General features: G+C 44.8%; 2 protein-coding genes and 1 long non-coding RNA gene across 18 annotated transcripts in view; 2 read left to right on the top strand and 1 right to left on the bottom strand.

Annotated features, from left to right (window-relative positions):
- LOC135902165 (bromodomain adjacent to zinc finger domain protein 2B-like) overlaps positions 1–4,799 on the top strand; it is a 116,891-nt gene extending 112,092 nt beyond the window's left edge. For all 10 annotated transcript variants that reach the window (XM_065432094.1, XM_065432100.1, XM_065432098.1 and 7 more), the window contains one exon: positions 1,829–4,799. In XM_065432094.1, the coding sequence (XP_065288166.1) occupies positions 1,829–1,976 (148 nt within the window). In that variant the 3' untranslated portion in view covers positions 1,977–4,799. The remainder of the gene's footprint in view (positions 1–1,828) is intronic.
- LOC135902167 (uncharacterized) overlaps positions 1–9,587 on the bottom strand; it is a 46,431-nt gene extending 36,844 nt beyond the window's left edge. Inside the window, exon 1 of one of the 2 annotated variants that reach the window (XR_010564432.1) lies at positions 9,528–9,587. This is a non-coding gene — a long non-coding RNA (uncharacterized lncRNA). The remainder of the gene's footprint in view (positions 1–9,527) is intronic. The other variant, XR_010564433.1, reaches the window with a different exon arrangement.
- A 71-nt stretch (positions 9,588–9,658) lies between these two features.
- chb (chromosome bows) overlaps positions 9,659–18,543 on the top strand; it is a 230,035-nt gene continuing 221,150 nt past the window's right edge. For 3 of the 6 annotated variants that reach the window (XM_065432088.1, XM_065432086.1, XM_065432087.1), the window contains exons 1-2: positions 9,660–9,851; positions 16,497–16,729. In XM_065432088.1, the coding sequence (XP_065288160.1) occupies positions 16,544–16,729 (186 nt within the window). In that variant the 5' untranslated portion in view covers positions 9,660–9,851; positions 16,497–16,543. Of the gene's footprint in view, positions 9,852–11,104; positions 11,249–16,496; positions 16,730–18,543 lie in introns of those variants that run through there. The other 3 variants (XM_065432085.2, XM_065432083.1, XM_065432084.1) reach the window with 2 other exon arrangements.

The raw sequence follows: 18,543 nt of genomic DNA, 5'->3' as shown, positions 1-18,543 counted from the left end.
CTGTGACGTGAAATTGATACATTGTTCTCTGAAATTTTTATTTTTACAATGTAACCATAGCCACCTGCAGAAGTAGCTGCAGCCTACTTGTTACTGAAGCTGATGAATTACCATACATGCACACTTAAATTACATACATGCACACTCACTTTTGTGAGAGATCGTGTGACTTAATTGACACTGCGTGCATCAGCATCTATGGGCCACAGCGTTCTTTGGCACTGTCCAGGGATGGCTGTTGGCCATAGATGTCGATACATCCAGTGAAAAGTCGCATGAAATGTCGTAAAAGTGATCATATCCCCGAAAGTGACCATTCAAGGACACTACCCCAGAACTTTTCAATTACCGGATTTGAGTTCTATTTGCTTGAGCCTATTCCTGTGACTTGCTTTCTTTAATTACAAATGTGAGTTCCCACACTTGCGTTAAGTGATGGTAGTATATTTGAAGCTTTGTTATTCTTTCTTTTCTTTCCTCACTATTCATTATTGCCACCATCGCAACATTTAGAGTGCTCTATCACTTGCCCAAGTTATCCTTTGCATGGCCAAATGCCTATAAACTAACTAGTACAGTAGAACGTCGTCCATACATTTTGGAAAATAACTGTGAGAAATAAACATACTAACTGGAAAAATGTACGATCCAAAGTAACTAAAAAATTTCACGGACAACTATTGCTCACATCTACGTAATGCGAAGCATCGCGTGGATCGTTGCGGCACGAGACCCCGACGCACGTCGGGCTGGTGGTGCTCTGGCGGCGCAAGACGTGTTTTTTTATTTTCCTATTGCATGGTGTTTTAAGAGGGCGACGAGAAACCGAAATGAAATCGAGATGGTGAGTGATGCCGCCGAAGTGAAACGTGATGCCCCACATCGCGCCAGATTCAGCAGGGAATGGCGTTGCAGTTGTCACCTACAAAAAGTATGCAGTACGCTACCAATCGCACCACGCGCTGTAAAACAGATAGGTGGAGATGCTTATCGCAGTGGGGTTGGTGGCGATAGCTGTGAGTGCGGCGACCTGGGCGGTGATTTGCTGGTACTGGAATAGGAAACTGTGCACCGTCATTTACATGTGTGGCAGGCAGCTATATAGTTTTCCCGATAGCGTGCGCCTCACGCCTTTTCTTGTTCACATCAGATTTAGCGGTCGAAAAACTTACACAATCGCAATCTGCAACAGGGAATGGCGGTGCGTTTCGGTTATTGCCTATTAAAAGCGCACGCTATGCTTCCCACAGTACCAAGCGCTGTGAAACAGATGGGTGAAGATGCTTATCCACAATACGATTGGCAGTGATAGATGTGAATGCCACCTCTGACGACCCCTGGAGGTTTGTTAATACCAAAATGAGAAACTGAGTGTGTGCCGGCATTTTCATGTAAGACGGGCGAGCAAGTATTGTGGTGAAGCTGCTGCGGCGGGCAGCTATGTACTGTTCTCGATCGCGCACGCCTCGCGCATTTTCTTGTTCACATGAAATCTAGCGGCTGGAAAACGTATCATACGATTGCAGTTTGGCGACATACTGAACCTATATGCCGAAAAATCTTGTTTTCCTGGAACATGTGAACCATTAAAACATGAGCTTAACTTTGTTGGGTCATTTTTGGGGTTCTCAATTGCGAATGTTGGCGCCAGGAAAATGTACATAACAGGAGCGGATCACCAAGGTTCTGCTGTATATCACGCCATGGAATAAGGTGCAGTTTTGTCTTAACTTGGTGGAATACTGAGTTTTCGTCTGTTGAGTTACTGATGTTGTATTGTGTGACTCTTGGAGAAGCCTGAAGACCTGATGCCTCTTTGCATGTGCAGGTACAAGTGCAAGGACGAGTTTGCTTTGGATGTGCGGCTCATCTTTGACAACTGCGAGACTTTCAATGAGGATGACTCCCCGGTGGGCCAGGCAGGTCACAACATGCGCAACTTCTTCGAGAGCCGCTGGGAGGAGCTCACCTCCTGAACCCCTTGACCCTCCCATGTCCTTCGCTCCACTGCCATCAGGCACAAACAACCACCCATCCCAGGGCTTTACCATTTACCTACACATGCACCATCACCACTCCTCATGACATGTCTGTTGTCTCTCTCTCTCGCGCGTGCTTTGTTTTTGTTTTCCTGTGGCCCCGCATTCTTTTGTTACGTGTATACATAACATATACATATATATATATATACATAGTGCTATATTTATACACACTTTTTTTACTTCAATACTGTACGCTAATTTTCTCGAAAAGCGCACACAAACGAGCGCAGCCATTGTCTCTTGTTTCTTTCTTGGGCCAAGGCTGATGTCCAGCAAGGTTGTGGTTGTTACAGTGTGCTTCTTCCCCGTGAGGTACTTAGTGCCGTGACAGGAACATTGGTGACGAGAGAGAGAGCAGCGGCACACTTTGTCACCTCTTAGCACCTTTGGGGCTGTGGCAGCTTTGTGACAATTTAAAAAAAAGAGAAGAAACTCGAGAAGCAGCAGCAGCAAGGGTCACATGTTTGTAAGGACAGTAGGGAGGTGATTGTTGTCATTTAAGTTCATGCCCTGTCACAGTTTTTTGGCACACTTACATTGCGAGAGGGGCAGTCTTCCTCCATCGTTGATGATGTCTTTCTCTTTTCATTGTCTCTCATCGTAGTGGCTCTGTTGTTTTGTGGCACATTCAGTGTTTTAATTCCATGTTTTGTTCATTGATTGTGAGTGAGGAGGAAGATGGAACACATGAAAGAACTGGGGAAAGTGCCTGCAAAAAAACTGAAGACTGTGCATGTTGCTCACGACTCTTGTATTCATTACAAGAGTGGTCTGGGGAAAAAAAATTCGCACTAGGAGAAAAAATAACCCTCGCGTGCCAGTGGCTGTCACTGCAGTGCATATTTTCTTGCAGTGCTTCCGAATGTTTCCTGTTTCCCTCCCATTTCCCGTTGTTTCATCATGGATTACCTTAACATGTCCATCACTAGTACAATCATTGCTCCCTCCCCAAAGCTGCATTTGTCGCACGCTGCTGGCGAGTTTCGCACAGCCTGTGACCATCTCTTCCTTGAGGATGCTTTGTTTTAACACAAATGGCTGCCGAGTTAGTGTCACTCTTGGGACATCAGGAATGCAGCACTCTTTGGTAAATGCCAGATTGCGCTTTGCTGTCTGCGTGTCTTTTCACAGGTCTGTGCATGTCATGCTCTTTCACAGATGGGCGATAATAAGCCAATTGCTAGATTGTACAATGACTGCCTCAAGGCCAATTCGCAAGGGGAAAAAAAAAGGGAGAGAGAGAGCGTGTATGTTCGCCTTCTGCGCCTCGTTGTTGATGTTAGCTGTTGGTTCGTAAAGCATTGACTCAGGTCGCTGCTCACCGCATTCGCAATTTTCTTTTTCTTTCATTTTTTTCTGTCCCTTTGGCTTTGGAAGCAAAAACAGGGAGACTGGGTAGCGTCTCCTGTACCTTGTGCATGCTAACTTGTATGCCTGACAAGTGTAGGTGTACACATAATTCCTTGATTTTTGTTTATCTTACCTCACTCTTGTTCATATATTTGTTGTCCTGTCTTCAATCTGTTCTCATCTGTGAGTTGGACCTTAGTTTGCAACCAGGGTAAATTCTTGTTGTAGTCCTCAAAATATGCGCTGCTGAGTAAGCTTCATTCACTGTGCCTCATATGCTTCATGCTGTTGTCACATGAAGCAAAATGGCGTTTCCATTCTACTTTCCATTTAAAGAATCGCTTTCTTTTTCCTTTATCCGCATACTCACAATCTTCTGATTTTAGGACGTACACATTGCATAATGCTCAAGCAGACACATGAATGGCCATCTTGCGCGTTAATGTAAAGGTATTGTTTTTATTTGTTTTTGGGAAGCGCTCTTGTGGCCATGTGGGCTCGAGGATGCTTTTCCATGGCTCGGCAGGGCAGGAGTTGTCTTGTGTATAGGTTGACTTTCTCGCGTAACTTATTTATTTTTCACCACCACTGCACAACATTGCAAGGAGCGCTGTAGGAGGCATCTGTACGTGTGTCGCAGTGACCATAATCATTTTGACGGCCATCCAGTGCGATGGCTGTGTCGTCTGAAACCCTGTCCACCACATGTTGTGGCTGCATATTTATATACTCATTGAGTTTTTATGTTGACAGATTCCCTATGTAAATAAAGATTACACATTAACAAGGCTGGCTAGGCCGCTGAAAGAATTAACAGTAAATGTGAACATGTGGCTGGTACAAAATAACTGAAATCAAGCATTTAAATCATTACACCAAGGCTATTTTTTTTGTCTCCTGTTTTGCGCTGTGGTTTGGTGTGACGTTTCAACACATGCCACAAGCTGTTATAGTGCACTCTGCTAGTGCCATTACTTTTGTATAGGCTTGCCACTGGCAATAAAATAGTATTAACGTTTATTGAACAGAACTTGCTACATGATGGGACATACCTAGTTGGCAGTTTTTGTTGCAGAATGTTTATTTTCTTTGTATATGTCAATAGATGTGCAAAGGAATGTCGCCAAAACGCTATTTGCTTTTAACATTTCCCAGGGTTGATGCTACCATAGGCACGAAACCTTCCTTTCTTTTGACATTGGCTTACGCTGAAGGGGCACTCACGCCTTTTCTGTCAGTTGTCAAATATGGCCATCAAACACTGTAGCACAGGTTGTGTACCTTGGTATGTGGTGTGAATTCTGCAGGATACTGTATGATTTGTTGCTCTATACATCTCTGTGAACAAATTGCAGTCTGGATCCGTAACTCCATTTCTGCATTAAAGGTGTTGCATTTGCCCACACATACATTTCTCTGTTTCACTGTTTGCCCTCCATTTGGACAACTTGACAGTTGGTTCACAGGCACCGTCACCTTTGGCGGAGAATACAATTACCTTTGCCAACTCTTTGCATGATAACATCAAATTTACATACGTGAAAAAACTTTGAATATGTCTGCACAACTAGTACTTTTGATTGTTAAAGATTTACCATACCTGTCAACTTACAACACTGAAAGCGTGGGGTGGGGGGGGGGGGGGGTTAGTTGCACGAACTTGTTGTCTTTAAAAGTTTGTCTGAACTACCTCTACCTGCTGAACTATCAAGTACATACCTACTTGATAACAATAATTTACGAACGGTGTGCAAATACTGAATACTAGTAGATTTTGAATTGAATATCAAATTAAATAAAAACATTTAGTACAAAGCTTTATGCTTACAAATTTTGTGCAAAAACGCGGCCAACACGGTTGGCGAGTTTTGTTGTGGGACAAGATACGCCCCAAAGGGTTAAATTTTTCTAAGAGTGCACTCTTAGAAAAGTTTACACCCTTTGGGGCGTATCTTGTCCCACAACAATAATCGTCGTCTGTCTTGCCCGCGTTTCCTTTCTTTAACGCTGCGAGCCCGGTACTTCCCAGTCACGAACGGCATGCGCGTTATCAGTGTGACGCAGCATTCTCGACAGGAAAGTAGCGAGCGCCGAATTTCAAGAAAGGAAACGCAAGCAAGGCAGATGACGATTATTGTGTGCACTCTTAGAAAAATTTACACCCTTCGGGGCTTATCTTGTCCCACAACAATAATCGTCATCCATCTTGCCCGCGTTTCCTTTCTCTAACGCGGCGAGCCCGGTTTTTCCCAGTCACGAACGGCATGCGCGTTATCAGTGTGACGCAGCATTCTCGACAGGAAAGTAGCGAGCGCCGAGTTTTCAGGAAAGGAAACGCAAGCAAGGCAAATGACGATTATTGTTGTGGGACAAATTTACACCCCAAAACCCGCCATGGTTGCTCAGTGGCTATGGTGTTAGGCTGCTGAGCACGAGGTCGCGGGATCGAATCCCGGCCACGGCGGCCGCATTTCGATGGGGGCGAATTGCGAAAACACCCGTGTACTTAGATTTAGGTGCACGTTAAAGAACCCCAGGTGGTCGAAATTTCCGGAGTCCTCCACTACGGCGTGCCTCATAATCAGAAAGTAGTTTTGGCACGTAAAACCCCATAATTTATTTTATTTTATTTTTTACACCCCAAAGGGTGCAACCGTTTTAAGAGTGAAGAGTGTAACGAACCGCATGCGCGTTATCAGCATGACATAGCATTCCCGATCGGAAAGTAGCGGGCGCGGCGTTTTCAAGAAAGGAAACGCAAGCAATTGCTCGCTTGCCACACAACGATTATCATTGTGTGGCAGATATACACCCCGAAGGGTGTACCTTTGTCTACACACTCTTAAAACGGCTGCAACCCTTGGGGTGTATATTTGTCCCACAACAATAATCGTCATCTGCCTCACTCTAAGAACAGGTTCACTATTTTGTAGCGATGCCTTATGCCTTGTTCTATGCTATTCTTATCATCCACCACACACGGCCGCCTGATCGCGTTGATAATGTGGGCAGACCGTCGCTCTGACCAGTGGCCAAGCGCGAAAAGCCTCAAAAAGCATAGAATCGGAAAAGGCATCGCTACAAAATACCGGCCCAGTTTACATCCTTTGGCGTGCCCCTTCTGCCACACAACGATAATCGTCATCTGCCTTGATGCGTTTCCTTCCTTAACGCTGCGAGCCCGGTACTTTCTAATAACGAACGGCACGCGCGTTATCAGCATGATAGCATTGTCATCTGCCTTGATGCGTTTCCTTTCTTTAACGCTGCGGGCCCGGTACTTTTCAGTAACGAACGGCACGTGCGTTATCAGCATGATAGCATTGCCGATAGGAAATGCTATCATGCTGATAACGCGCGTGCCGTTCGTTACTGGAAAGTACCGGGCTCGCAGCGTTGAAAAATCCCATTATGCTGATAACGCGCGTGCCGTTCGTTACTGGAAAGTACCGGGCTCGCAGCGTTAAAGAAAGGAAACGCATAAAGGCAGATGACGATTATCGTTGTGTGGCAGAAGGGGCACTCCAAAGGGTGCAAACTTTTCTTAGAGTGCGCAGCAATAATCGTCATCTGTCTTGCCTGCATTTCCTTTTAACGCAGCGAGCTCGGTACTTTCCAGTAACGAACGGCATGCGCGTTATCAGCATGGCATAGCATTCCCGACAGGAAAGTAGCGGGCTCGGGTTTTCAAGAAAGGAAACGCATGCAAGGCAGATGACGATTATCGTTGTGTGGCAGAGATACACCCCAAAGGGTGTAACTAACTTTGCCTATAAGTGTACTTCCAACACTCTTAGAAACATTTACACCCTTTGGGGCGTACACTCTTAAAACGGTTGCACCCTTTGGGGTGTAAATTTGTCCCACAACAATAATCTTCATCTGCCTTGCTTGCGTTTCCTTTCTTGAAAACTCGGCGCTCGCTACTTTCCTGTCGAGAATGCTGCGTCACACTGATAACGCGCATGCCGTTCGTGACTGGGAAGTACCGGGCTCGCAGCGTTAAAGAAAGGAAACGCGGGCAAGACAGACGACGATTATTGTTGTGGGACAAGATAAGCCCCAAAGGGTGTAAATTTTTCTAAGAGTGTATCTTGTCCCACAACAATAATCGTCATCTGTCTTGCCCGCATTTCCTTTCTTTAACGCGGCGAGTCCGGTACATCCCAGTCACGAACGGCATGGGGGTTATCAGTGTGACGCAGCATTCTCGACAGGAAAATAGCGAGCGCCGAGTTTTCAGGAAAGGAAACGCAAGCAAGCCAGATGACGATTATTGTTGTGGGACAAATATACACCTCAAAGGGTGCAACCGTTTTAAGAGTGAAGTCACGAAAGGCATGCGCGTTATCAGCACGAGAGAGCATTCTCGACAGGAAATTAGCGAGCACAGCGCTTTGAAGAAAGGAACTGCAAGCAAGACAGGTGACGACTATTGTTGTGTGGCAGATATACACTCGAAAGGGTGCAACTGTTTTTAGAGTGCACACTTAGAAAAATTTACACCCTTTGGGGCTTATCTTGTCCCACAACAATAATCGTCATCCGTCTTGCCCGCGTTTCCTTTCTCTAACGCGGCGAGCTCGGTACTTCCCAGTCACGAACGGCATGCGCGTTATCAGTGTGACGCAGCATTCTCGACAGGAAAGTAGCGAGCGCCGAACTTTCAGGAGAGGAAACGCAAGAAAGGCAGATGACGATTATTGTTGTGGGACACATTTACACCCCAAAGAGTGCAACCGTTTTACACTCTTAGAAAAATGTACACCCTTTGGGGCGTATCTTGTCCCACAACAATAATCGTCATCTGTCTTGCCCGCATTTCCTTTCTTTAACGCGGCGAGCCCGGTACATCCCAGTCACGAACGGCACGCGCGTTATCAGTGTGACGCAGCATTCTCGACAGGAAAGTAGCGAGCGCCGAGTTTTCAAGAAAGGAAACGCAAGCTAGGCAGATGACGATTATTGTTGTGGGACAAATACACACCCCAAAGGGTGCAACCGTTTTAAGAGTGTACACTCTTAGAAATATTTACACCCTTTGGGGCTTATCTTGTCCCACAACAATAATCGCCATCTGTCTTGCCCGCGTTTCCTTTCTTTAACGCTGTGGGCCCGGTACTTCCCAGTCACGAACGGCATGCGCGTTATCAGTGTGACGCAGCTTCTCGAAAGGAAAGTAGCGAGCGCCGAGTTTTCAAGAAAGGAAACTCGGGCAAGACAGATGACGATTATCGTTGTGGGACAAGATAAGCCCCAAAGGGTGTAAATATTTCTAAGAGTGTAAGAGTGTGTATAGTACACTCTTAAGTGAAAAGTACACCTTTTGGAGTGTATATATGCCACACAAAAATAATCGTCAGCTACCTTGCTTGCGTTTCCCTTCTTGTAAACGCCGCGCCCGCTACTTTCCGGTCGGGAATGCTATGTCATGCTGATAACGCGCATGCCGTTCGTTACTGTATGTTACTGGGAAGTACCAGGCTCGCCGCGTTAAAGAAAGGAAATTCGGACAATACAGATGACGATTATTGTAGTGGCAAAAGGGTGTAATTTTGCTTAGGAGTGTATGAATGCTACAACGGCGAACACGTTCGCTAGTTCAAATGTCCGCGCTGAGTCAACAATCTCGGAGGCTATGTCAGACGCTACTACAAGAAGCTTTTTGCAACGAAATATGTCCTTTTTAATCAGCCAGGGTCAGCGTTTGTGGAATATATATTGTTCTAAAAGTTTTGTTCCTTATTATTTATCTGGCTCATCAAAATTTTATGCGCTAACAGCGCGCAGTTATATCAAACTTACATGTCTGCATGGGTATTGCAAGCTTGAAACATGGTAACTCTATGGCTTGAAATGCGATCAATTGTATTTGAAAAGATCTTTAGCAATAAATGTGTAGTTGCTTCAGATACATGTTCCCAGCTGCTGTTAAGAAACATGTTTATTTTCTTTTTTGCTCTATATATGTTAGCTGCGAGAACCTGAGGCAAGGTCGGAGCTGACATCTCGGTCTTTTAAATATATCCGTTATACACTGGCAAATATTATCATGAACAAAAAGTAACAAAAAACAAGAACAGTGCTGTACACAGTCACTCATTATCATGAGTTGAGGCCACATACAACACTCACATTTGGCCATCGTCCATTCCAGGAAGATAGATGGTGATCAATGATCAACGTCTAAAAACGTTGATGGTGATAGCGCGCTTAGCGCCCTCTCTTGATATTTGGACGTAGCTGAACTGACGTCAAGAAAATTTGATGGCCGTATGTGGCTAGGTTTAGCGCTTAGCAGTGTTGTAGGTGTTGGGTGAGCTACTGCCGGAGTTTGTTGAAATATACGTGTGAATCTTCATGGTTTCCACAAGAAAAACACGGAAGAAAAGTGCAGTGCTCGTGAAACGGTGTTGTCTGTGCTGTGCAAAAAGCCTGGAAAGGTTCACGAGAGGAGCGGTGAGTTAACTTCTTTTTTGATGCCGCTAAGTGCGGGCGCTTTCTCAACGTAAGCCTATAGTGCCGCTTTGACGTTGTTGTTCGAAATGTTTGCTTTGGATATAAGGTATCTCATACACCGTTTCCTTTGGTCGAAGCATTGCTCTATCTCTCTTGATGCTTTTTTGCTCTCATATGCAGCACACCACGGTGCTGAGGGGCATGTCAAAGCGAAAGAGTTGCGCGTGTAGCAGTCATTCTCTAGCTAGGTGTCGGCTCGGATCGCGTAAATTGAAGAAAAAAATGAGAGAACCTATCGTCGCCTCTGCATTTCCCAAATTCAGACCGACTTGACATTTTTAGTTATTCTTCTATAAATAAAACGCACACCGCGGAGGCTTCCTTTTGCCATGTTAAGGTTGCCTTTGCTCTGAAGGAGTGCCCTCTGCGACAGGAACCTGCTGTCGGCGTTTTGCTTTCTCTTTTAAGAAATTTGTTCTTGTGTCTCAAAAAGTTAGGAGGCGAGAAATCGCTTGGTTAAAAGACACACGTTAGAAGTTTTAGCCTGTTTCTTGCCATCGCGACGCTTCTGCTCGCCGGCTACTCGGTTGTCACTCCCATGCCGCCTGTGGCGCGTTCATGCTCATTCGTTCGGCGCGTTCATGCTCAGCTGGGCTACAACTGTATGGATCGCCAAGACAACGTAACCAAGCTCAGAGCTTTTGGAGTGAATCAGTAGCGCTCAAGCTTGCTCGGACTTATTTGCATTGGACGAGACTAACGTGTCTGCACTTCGGATGCCAGCAACGCGCTACCCAGCATCATCTCGTTGCGTTCGCGTACGGATCCCACGCTAAGGAGAAAGGAGCAGCAAGAAATTCGCTAGCCATAAGAAAATAAATCTGCTGCGTAGAAAGCTTTCCCCGCTAACTGGCGTATCTGATATGCCGTGAATCCTTCACGGTGTGTCTTGGCATACACGCGGCCAGCCGCGACGGCCCCACCATCGTGGTTCGTGTATGTGCGCGCTTGGTTTTCTCGGGAAGGTGCATCCCGCAGAGGGGTGTAGCCCTTGAGTGCACCGACAACAGGTTGTGTGAACGTGCGAGCTGTTTCAGGAGGCGCGTTTTTGGTCAGGGCGGGCGCGGCGACCAACACCGCTTACCCACACGTCCGGTCACGCATATAGTAGTGGGGCATGGCCATGAGATCTCAGTGTACGCGAAATTCCCAAGTAAGGCAGGGCCCGCCTGACGTCACGTAAGCGCGCGGAATTGCGGAGGCGACGACGACGAACGACGGCTGTGTGCCGCCTCTGCTGTTTTGGCTGCGGCGGTGGCTGACGTTCTCCGGCCGGTTTGGCGGCAGCGGCTCTCGCGCGCGAGGGCAAGCGACGTGACGAGGAGTCCACCGAGCAGGCAGGCAGCCTCTGAGCGTTCCGCAGCGGACTTCCAATTGTGCATGCACTCGGACTTCCGCGTCTTGCTTCTCCCGGCGATGTCTTGAGGGGAGGAGAAGCTTAACGTTGACACGCTTCATATGGCCGCGCCGCTGGGGATACCTCACTTGGTTGGCGTTTCGCAAGGCACCGCGTATACGATATGGGTCACGGACGTGGCTGTCACGCCCGGCACTTGTGTATACTTTGCCGAGGCACTCGGGAGGGCTTGTAGGGGCCCCACCTGTGGTGAAACGATGGTCTGGGCGTGCACAAACTGGCTCCCTCGACTTTTGCCGGCTTACGATCAATTGTCTCGAAGTGGATCCCTCCCACGTGGAGGGCAGTTGTCATTGTTGTACAATGCATTATGCTGGTACCGCAGATTTTTTATGACAGGAGGCTGCGGTGAAGAAAGCTGCATATTATTGTACACGCATTGCTCTAGATGAGTGGCCCGAACTGCGCATATCACACCGTACCACTTATAAGTGTGATAAGCAGAGTGATGAAAGCAGCATGTTAAAGAACCCCAGATGGTCCATGTTATTCTGGAGTCCCCCACTATGGTGCACCTCAATCAAATGTGGGTTTGGCACATAAAACCCCGTAATTGAAATTTGTTTTAGTTTTGAAAGAAAACACTAGTGCAGGTCCTTTAAATTTAAAAGAAGACAGCAAGTGTATTTATTCAGTTTACCCAACATTCTCAGAGGAGCTTTGGGTAGGGGGTGGGGGGTGCTACAGAAAAATGACAAATATTTAACGCAGAAAAGGGAACTACATAGTAAGAGAAACAAATACGTTTGTACATTGTAAAAAAAAGGAACACTGGTAAACATTGGAAAATATACATACAAGGTTGAGGGAATACTCTGGAAAACAAAGTCGAAAAACGATACAAAGGTGAATACAATACAAGGTCATACAACATAGTCAAGCAAGCACGTGAAGTTCCAAATGTTCACGAAATTTGGCAGGATCTTTTATTGAGACAATGTTATTTGGAAGGCTATTCCATAGTGCGATGGCGCGTGGTAATGCAGAGTTATTGAATCACTGTGTGCGGCCAGAAATGCGCCTGAAACTGAGATGATTATAAAGTTGAGTAGATGTGCGAGAAGGAATTTCAAGCGACAAATGGCTGGACCATGAGTTATAGTAGTATTTTTGAAAGAGGTATAGAAGAACAACAGAGTGGCGGGAATCAAGTCTGGCAGGGGAACATTGCATTTAATTTGGGTAATGCTAGATTGACGACTGTAGTTAGAAGTTATAAAATGGGCAGCATGATTTTGGATGGATTACAATTTATCTATTAGGTATTGTTGATAAGGAGACCAGATTGATGAAGCATATTCAAGTTGAGGGTGTACCAAAGTTTGGTAGGCCTGTTGATGGATGGTAGATGGCGAAAGGTGCAGATGACGATGTAAAAATCCGAAAGTTCTGTTAGCTTTAGCGCATATCTTCTCGATGTGAAAGCACCAGCAAGATTATTACAAAAATCAATGCCAAGATATTTGTAAGTAGAGTCACGAGGAACTTCCGACGAGCAGACTTTGTAAGGAAACTTAGGATATCATTTCATACGAGTGAAGGAAAGAATGCAGCACTCAGATGTGTTAAGTGTCATTTGCCAATGGCCTCACCACTGATTAACTAGGGGAAGGTCATTTTGCAAAGTTAGATGATCATCATTACAGTTAATCATTCTGTAAATTACGCAATCATCCGTGAAAAGTCGTATGCAGGAGGAAATATTGCTCGGCAAATCATTGATAAAAATTAGGAAAAGAAAAGGGCCCAACACCCTGGTACACCTGACGTTACAACAGATGTGGAGGAGCTAAAGTTATTCACAGATACGAACTGTTGCTGATTAGATAAGAAATTGCAAAGCCAAGATAATGTTAATGATTCAATCCTAAGAGCAATCCTAAGAGCTATTAGACGACAGTGAGCAACTCCGTCAAAGGCTTTTGCATAGTCGAGAAAGACGCAATCAATAATTTTGCTATTATTCATGCCATAATGTAAATCTGACATAAATTCCAATAGTTGGGTGTCGCAAGACGACGCTTTACGGAAACAATGTTGATTTTGAAAGAAAAAGTTATTAGATTCAAGGTGGTTGGATAAATGGGAGGCAATGATGTGCTGAAAATGAAAGAATGAAAATAAAGATTGATTGAGCTTGCAACAAATGCATGTTAGTGAAATGGGGCGGTAGTTGCCAGGTGAGTGTCTGTTTTCATCTTTGAATATAGGAATAACTTTGGCTATCTTCCAGTCAGCAGGAAGAAGACCTGTTGATAATGACTGCTGAAAAATGTAGTACAAAATCTGACTGTATGTAGCTGACGTGTTCTTTAGAATTTTAGAATTAACATTGTCAATGCCACATGATGTAGACACCTTTAGATCACGTATTAGTTTTGAAATGCCTTCAACACTAATATTTATAGGGGACTTGAAGCGATAATGAAGGTTGGAGATACAGGGAACAGAGGAGCAGTCTTCATTGGTGAACACAGAGCTAAAAAACGAATTGAAAGTTGAAGCACACTCAGACGCAGTGGCAGGAATGGAGACAGATGCAGACAGAACTTTATTCCATGCTTTTATTACGTAAATGTTCAAATTTGAAAGCCTATGTTTGTTTGTGAAGCATATGCTGCACATGACAGAAAGGTATGCTAGATTATTCACTTATAAAGACTGTGTCACAGTGGAAGAAAGCTAGGGACAGCCTGATTAGCTTGTTGTGTGAGGCTGCAAATTCTTGTCGTCTTTTGTTACCTGTGTTGTTGACAGCTGTGACAGCCGCACAATGAGGTGTCAGGAGTGTAAAGTAAACTTGACAGTTTATGTGCAGGGTCACGCACATTGGAATGAGAATGTATGGGTTGCAGGCAATACATAAATGAAAAAAAAAAAAAGGACCCCCCCCCCCCTCCCCAAAGGCCCTAAGTTAAAACTGAGCTCTGCAGGGTTCAATTTTTGGGTTTAATACATGTTGCAATCCTACTGAAGGGAGTTGCAGTTTCTTTTTGAATACTAGATTGATTTACTTGTTATCTTTCTTTTGCAATGCCAGTAGTTGTGCCCAAACACTGTGTATATCACTGCATTTTGGGTAAATATCATCTGAAGCAGCTTGGCAGGTTTTTGTAGATATTGTGTGGAGAGTAAGCGTGAAAGCTGATGAATTGAAAAGTATACTGCTCGCATTTATTGCATTGAGTAGTAAAACATTTGGTAAGCATCAAAATTGGAAGTGAACAATTTCTTCTGCTGATGACAATGTATATACCACTGATGATACATAGGCAGGCCTGAAGGCTTGACAGATGACACATTGCTCTAAAGCGCGGCATACAGCTGTTGCAGGCTGAAATTGGAGGCATTTTCCTGTTGTCGCTGTTTCATGCTACATTGAAGCAGCTGCTGCACTACCGCTTGCAGCAAGGAGCTATGCACTTTGCTTGTTATAAGCTAACATGCTCGAAATTCTGCTAGACTAGACGACTATTCGTTGAACAGAGCAGGGTGTTGAAGCTTTTGCCTTGTCTTAAGTGTGTGCGTGCGTGTGTGTGACAGCGTGAGTGTGTCTAATTGGAGGTTTCTGGGATAGGCTTTTGTCCTGCAGTGGACATAAATTAGGCTGATGGTGGTTGTAGAAGTTATGTGAGAAGCACTGGCTACTGTGCTGTTTGTGGAGATTGCATTGATAAATTGTGTTGGCGCTCATTGAGACAGCATGTGTTTGTGCAGCTGCTGTCAGACTTCACCCAAACAATAAAGACATGTCCATGTGGCTTAACTTTAAAAAACACAGGCGCAAACATGGAATTCTTTGAAAGGAAGACAGATTAAGCTAGCACCAGTCGAGGTACCCTGAACAGAAATTACCAGCACAATCCATAGGAGAAGCAAAAAGGCACTTAAAAGTGTGTTCAGGTTAACTATGTTGATGGTGACCATACATAATAACTTTCACATTTGTTATTCTGCTGCCATAACAAGAAGTTGTTTGTGCCATCATAGCTTGGTATTTTGTGAGTACAATTTGCTTTTACCAGTGTCATTTACTAGTTTTGACTGATGACTGCAAAGAATGCAGACTGAATGGTTGCATTTCTCTCTGTGCCTCTTACTAATGTGTGGTGTGTTGTAAGCTCCCCAAACTCTTGACATTGACAACAGAGTTCCATGGTTGTGGCTAACAAATTGGAAAGCTGGACACAATGATGCAACATTTCTTGTAAGTTGTTGTGTGTAGCACCTCTTTATAAATGGCCTTTGTTGATTGTCGTGACTATTCTTAAAGCCATTCACTGAAACACTGTTCAACTTTTCAGTGAGTTTCCTTGATGTCCTTATTCTTCTGGAAACATTCTTTCAAGAGAGAGGTTTATTATGAGAGAGAAGCTGAGAGGTCAGCCTGAACTGCCATGTTCTAGCCTGGTACTTGGCGTTGAGGAAGGGGTAGAAGGGAACAGAAGAAGAAAAGGAATGAAGTGATATTGATATAAAAAGAATATTAAAAATTAACAGGGCGTTCTCTCAAGATGATCTTTGGAATGCTGCATATTGAAAACAGGGTCACTAGCAGTGCACACTGTTGCGACTGTTGTCGTTAGTTGCCATTAGGAAACAACCAACTTCTATACACATTGTGCAAATCTCTCACCAATATTTTAATTAAGGGCCAGCAAGATCATGTTGCTGTGGTTGATTTCTAGTTATCTCCTCATTGCGCCAACGGCTGTCCTACGATCAGATGACATTGTGTCACAAGCTTTCATTAGAATTCCTTCACAACAGCTCTGTGACATTCATGCATTTTTTGGGTCATCCCCAATGTCTTCTATTTTAGCACTGTATTAGATAAAGCCATCTCAGTCGCAACTGTAGGGTAAGGTGCTGTTCCTGCTGGCAGTTTTGATAACCATGTAGGTTGTAGCAACTGCTATTTAGCTTGCTGTAGTATTTGATGTTTTCTCACTGCTCCATGTGAAAACCCATAGGAGGGTTAAGATGGCTACTTTCAGTTGTCTACTCAGTAAGATAGGTCTCCATATCAGAGGATCAGTGTTGTGTTGTGCAATGCGGAAAAGTCAAGTATGGAATTGCTGTGCATCCTATGAAAGCCAGCAAGGGCCTTTGTGGCTACGAAGTCTGAGAACTTCACTGAGACATTGTTTCAAAAAAAAAAAATGCAGGGTTGGGGGACGACACAGGGCTGGTGACAGCCCCCAGGCCTGAGAAGATGGCACTGGTTGTGGGACTGGAGCAGTTTGTGCCCCAGCTGGGCTGCCAGGACACCAAGAAGCGGCTACAGCTGGGTGCCACCCTGCTTTCCTACCTGGAGGACCCGCTCAACCTTGTCGACTGCACTGAAATGGGCGCTGTCGTTGATGGGCTTGTTGCCTGGCTCAACAGCAGTAACTCAAAGGTGGGGGCATTTCCCTTGTGAAGCGTGGAAAGAGGCCAGACACTGTTGAAACTTACAGCACTGGCATAGCATAAGCAGTGTCATGACTTTTGCCAACCAGCAAAGAGGACATGCTCTTGCTGACACTCCCTTAGAAGTAAGATGAATTGAGCTAGTTAGTACAGATTCATTTCCCTAACTCAGTGCACAGAATCTGCACTCTGCAGGCCACGTATAGAACACACACATGCAATACACATGTACCTGTTAACTGGCACACAGCCACCTATATGCATAAAATGTGGAAAAAAAACTGACAGTCCAGAACATCTTAATTGAAAGTACAAGACTTTGCCAATCAAGACTGCAGCATTTTAAAGACCTTTGCATGCATAATATACCAACTTACCCTGCATTATTTTTATCCCATGACCCCATGTTTAGTGTTACGAGTTATTAGGTACCTCGCTGGCGTCCAGTTTTTAGACACATTATACTACAAGCTAAGCTACCAGGCTCCATCGCATACATGAGGAGCCTGAGGTGTTCGAGTGCCTTGAGGCCTCGCAGCTTTTCTCATGGTAAAAGTACTTTGCTGACAGCTTAAAGGGACCCTGAAACGATTTTGACGATTTTCTGCAAACGTACTGAGTCGTTAGAGTAGGTCCTTCTGATAATAAATTGACACATCTAAAAGCTCCGCGTAAAGCATGTAATTTATTATAAGGTTTTAAAAATGCACATCGCGGCCGATCTCGGCACACTGCTAGGCAGCATTTTAAACCGCCCCTACCCATATGACGGAAATCACCCATACGACGTCAGTAGGGCAGCTATCCGATTGGCTGACCAGGGCGCGTGATCAATAATTTTTCCAACTTTATGGTAAACAAATGATGTTCGTAATAGTTGGACTGTTAGTTCATTTGTTTATTTAGTTCATTTGTTAGTTCATTTCTTTGGCTGGTTAAGCTCTGCGCCACGGGTGGCTGTATCGTGGAGACCGATCAGTCAGCTCACGTACGTCTACGCTAAAGTTCCTTCATCAGCTTGAGTTTATGCCTCCAGCCATTTACCGAAATGACTAGCTTGCTGGAATACCAGACACGTTTGGCGGTATGACAGAATGCTCGCAACGCACGCTGCTTCGATAGCTCTCGCTTGAGGTTGACGGCCAAGCGGCTAGCGGAGAGCTCCGAAACAACCGGAAGTGGACGATGTGATGTCGCATCCTGACGCAAAACCAGTGAAGGCGGAGCTTAGCCCCGATTTCTCGGCGAACGAGTTGAGGAGGAAAAGCATGGCTAGGGAGGAGGGCAGCTTCTAATCGCTTGTAGCTCCATTATTACGTAATGCTTCGTTTAAATTGTGGTGCGAATGTTCTGCTTAAGCTGTACCCTACAATTCTACAAAATTTGCCCGAACCGTTTCAGGGGCCCTTTAAAGGCAATAAGTTATCGCTCATAATGACTGAAATCTACTTAAGTAAAACATGTAGGCCTAAAAGATATAACAATAAATTATTGCACGTAATCACTGAAATCCCTACATATAACTGACACACAGTGGGAACATCTGATCCAACAGTAATGCCAGTGTTTTAGCTAGACCTTTTACACCTTTGTTTCTGCTAGATTCTTATGCCTGCATATCGTTGCCATTCTTGTGTAACTCGTATATATTTAAATCATTGAATGTATCAATAGTTATGGCACTCTTTGACAAAAGATGCCCTTGCACCATTAAAACCCATTATTCACTCAATACGTAACTCAATGTAAACTAGACAACTGCAAAGAGGATTTAAGGAGAGGGTAGGAAAAAGTCATGCACAA

Source organism: Dermacentor albipictus, chromosome 4 (genome assembly GCF_038994185.2).
Source record: "Dermacentor albipictus isolate Rhodes 1998 colony chromosome 4, USDA_Dalb.pri_finalv2, whole genome shotgun sequence".
NCBI classification, from domain to species: Eukaryota; Metazoa; Arthropoda; class Arachnida; order Ixodida; family Ixodidae; genus Dermacentor; species Dermacentor albipictus.
Note: the sequence above shows the minus strand (reverse complement) of the source record. Positions and strands in the feature narration are given on the sequence as shown.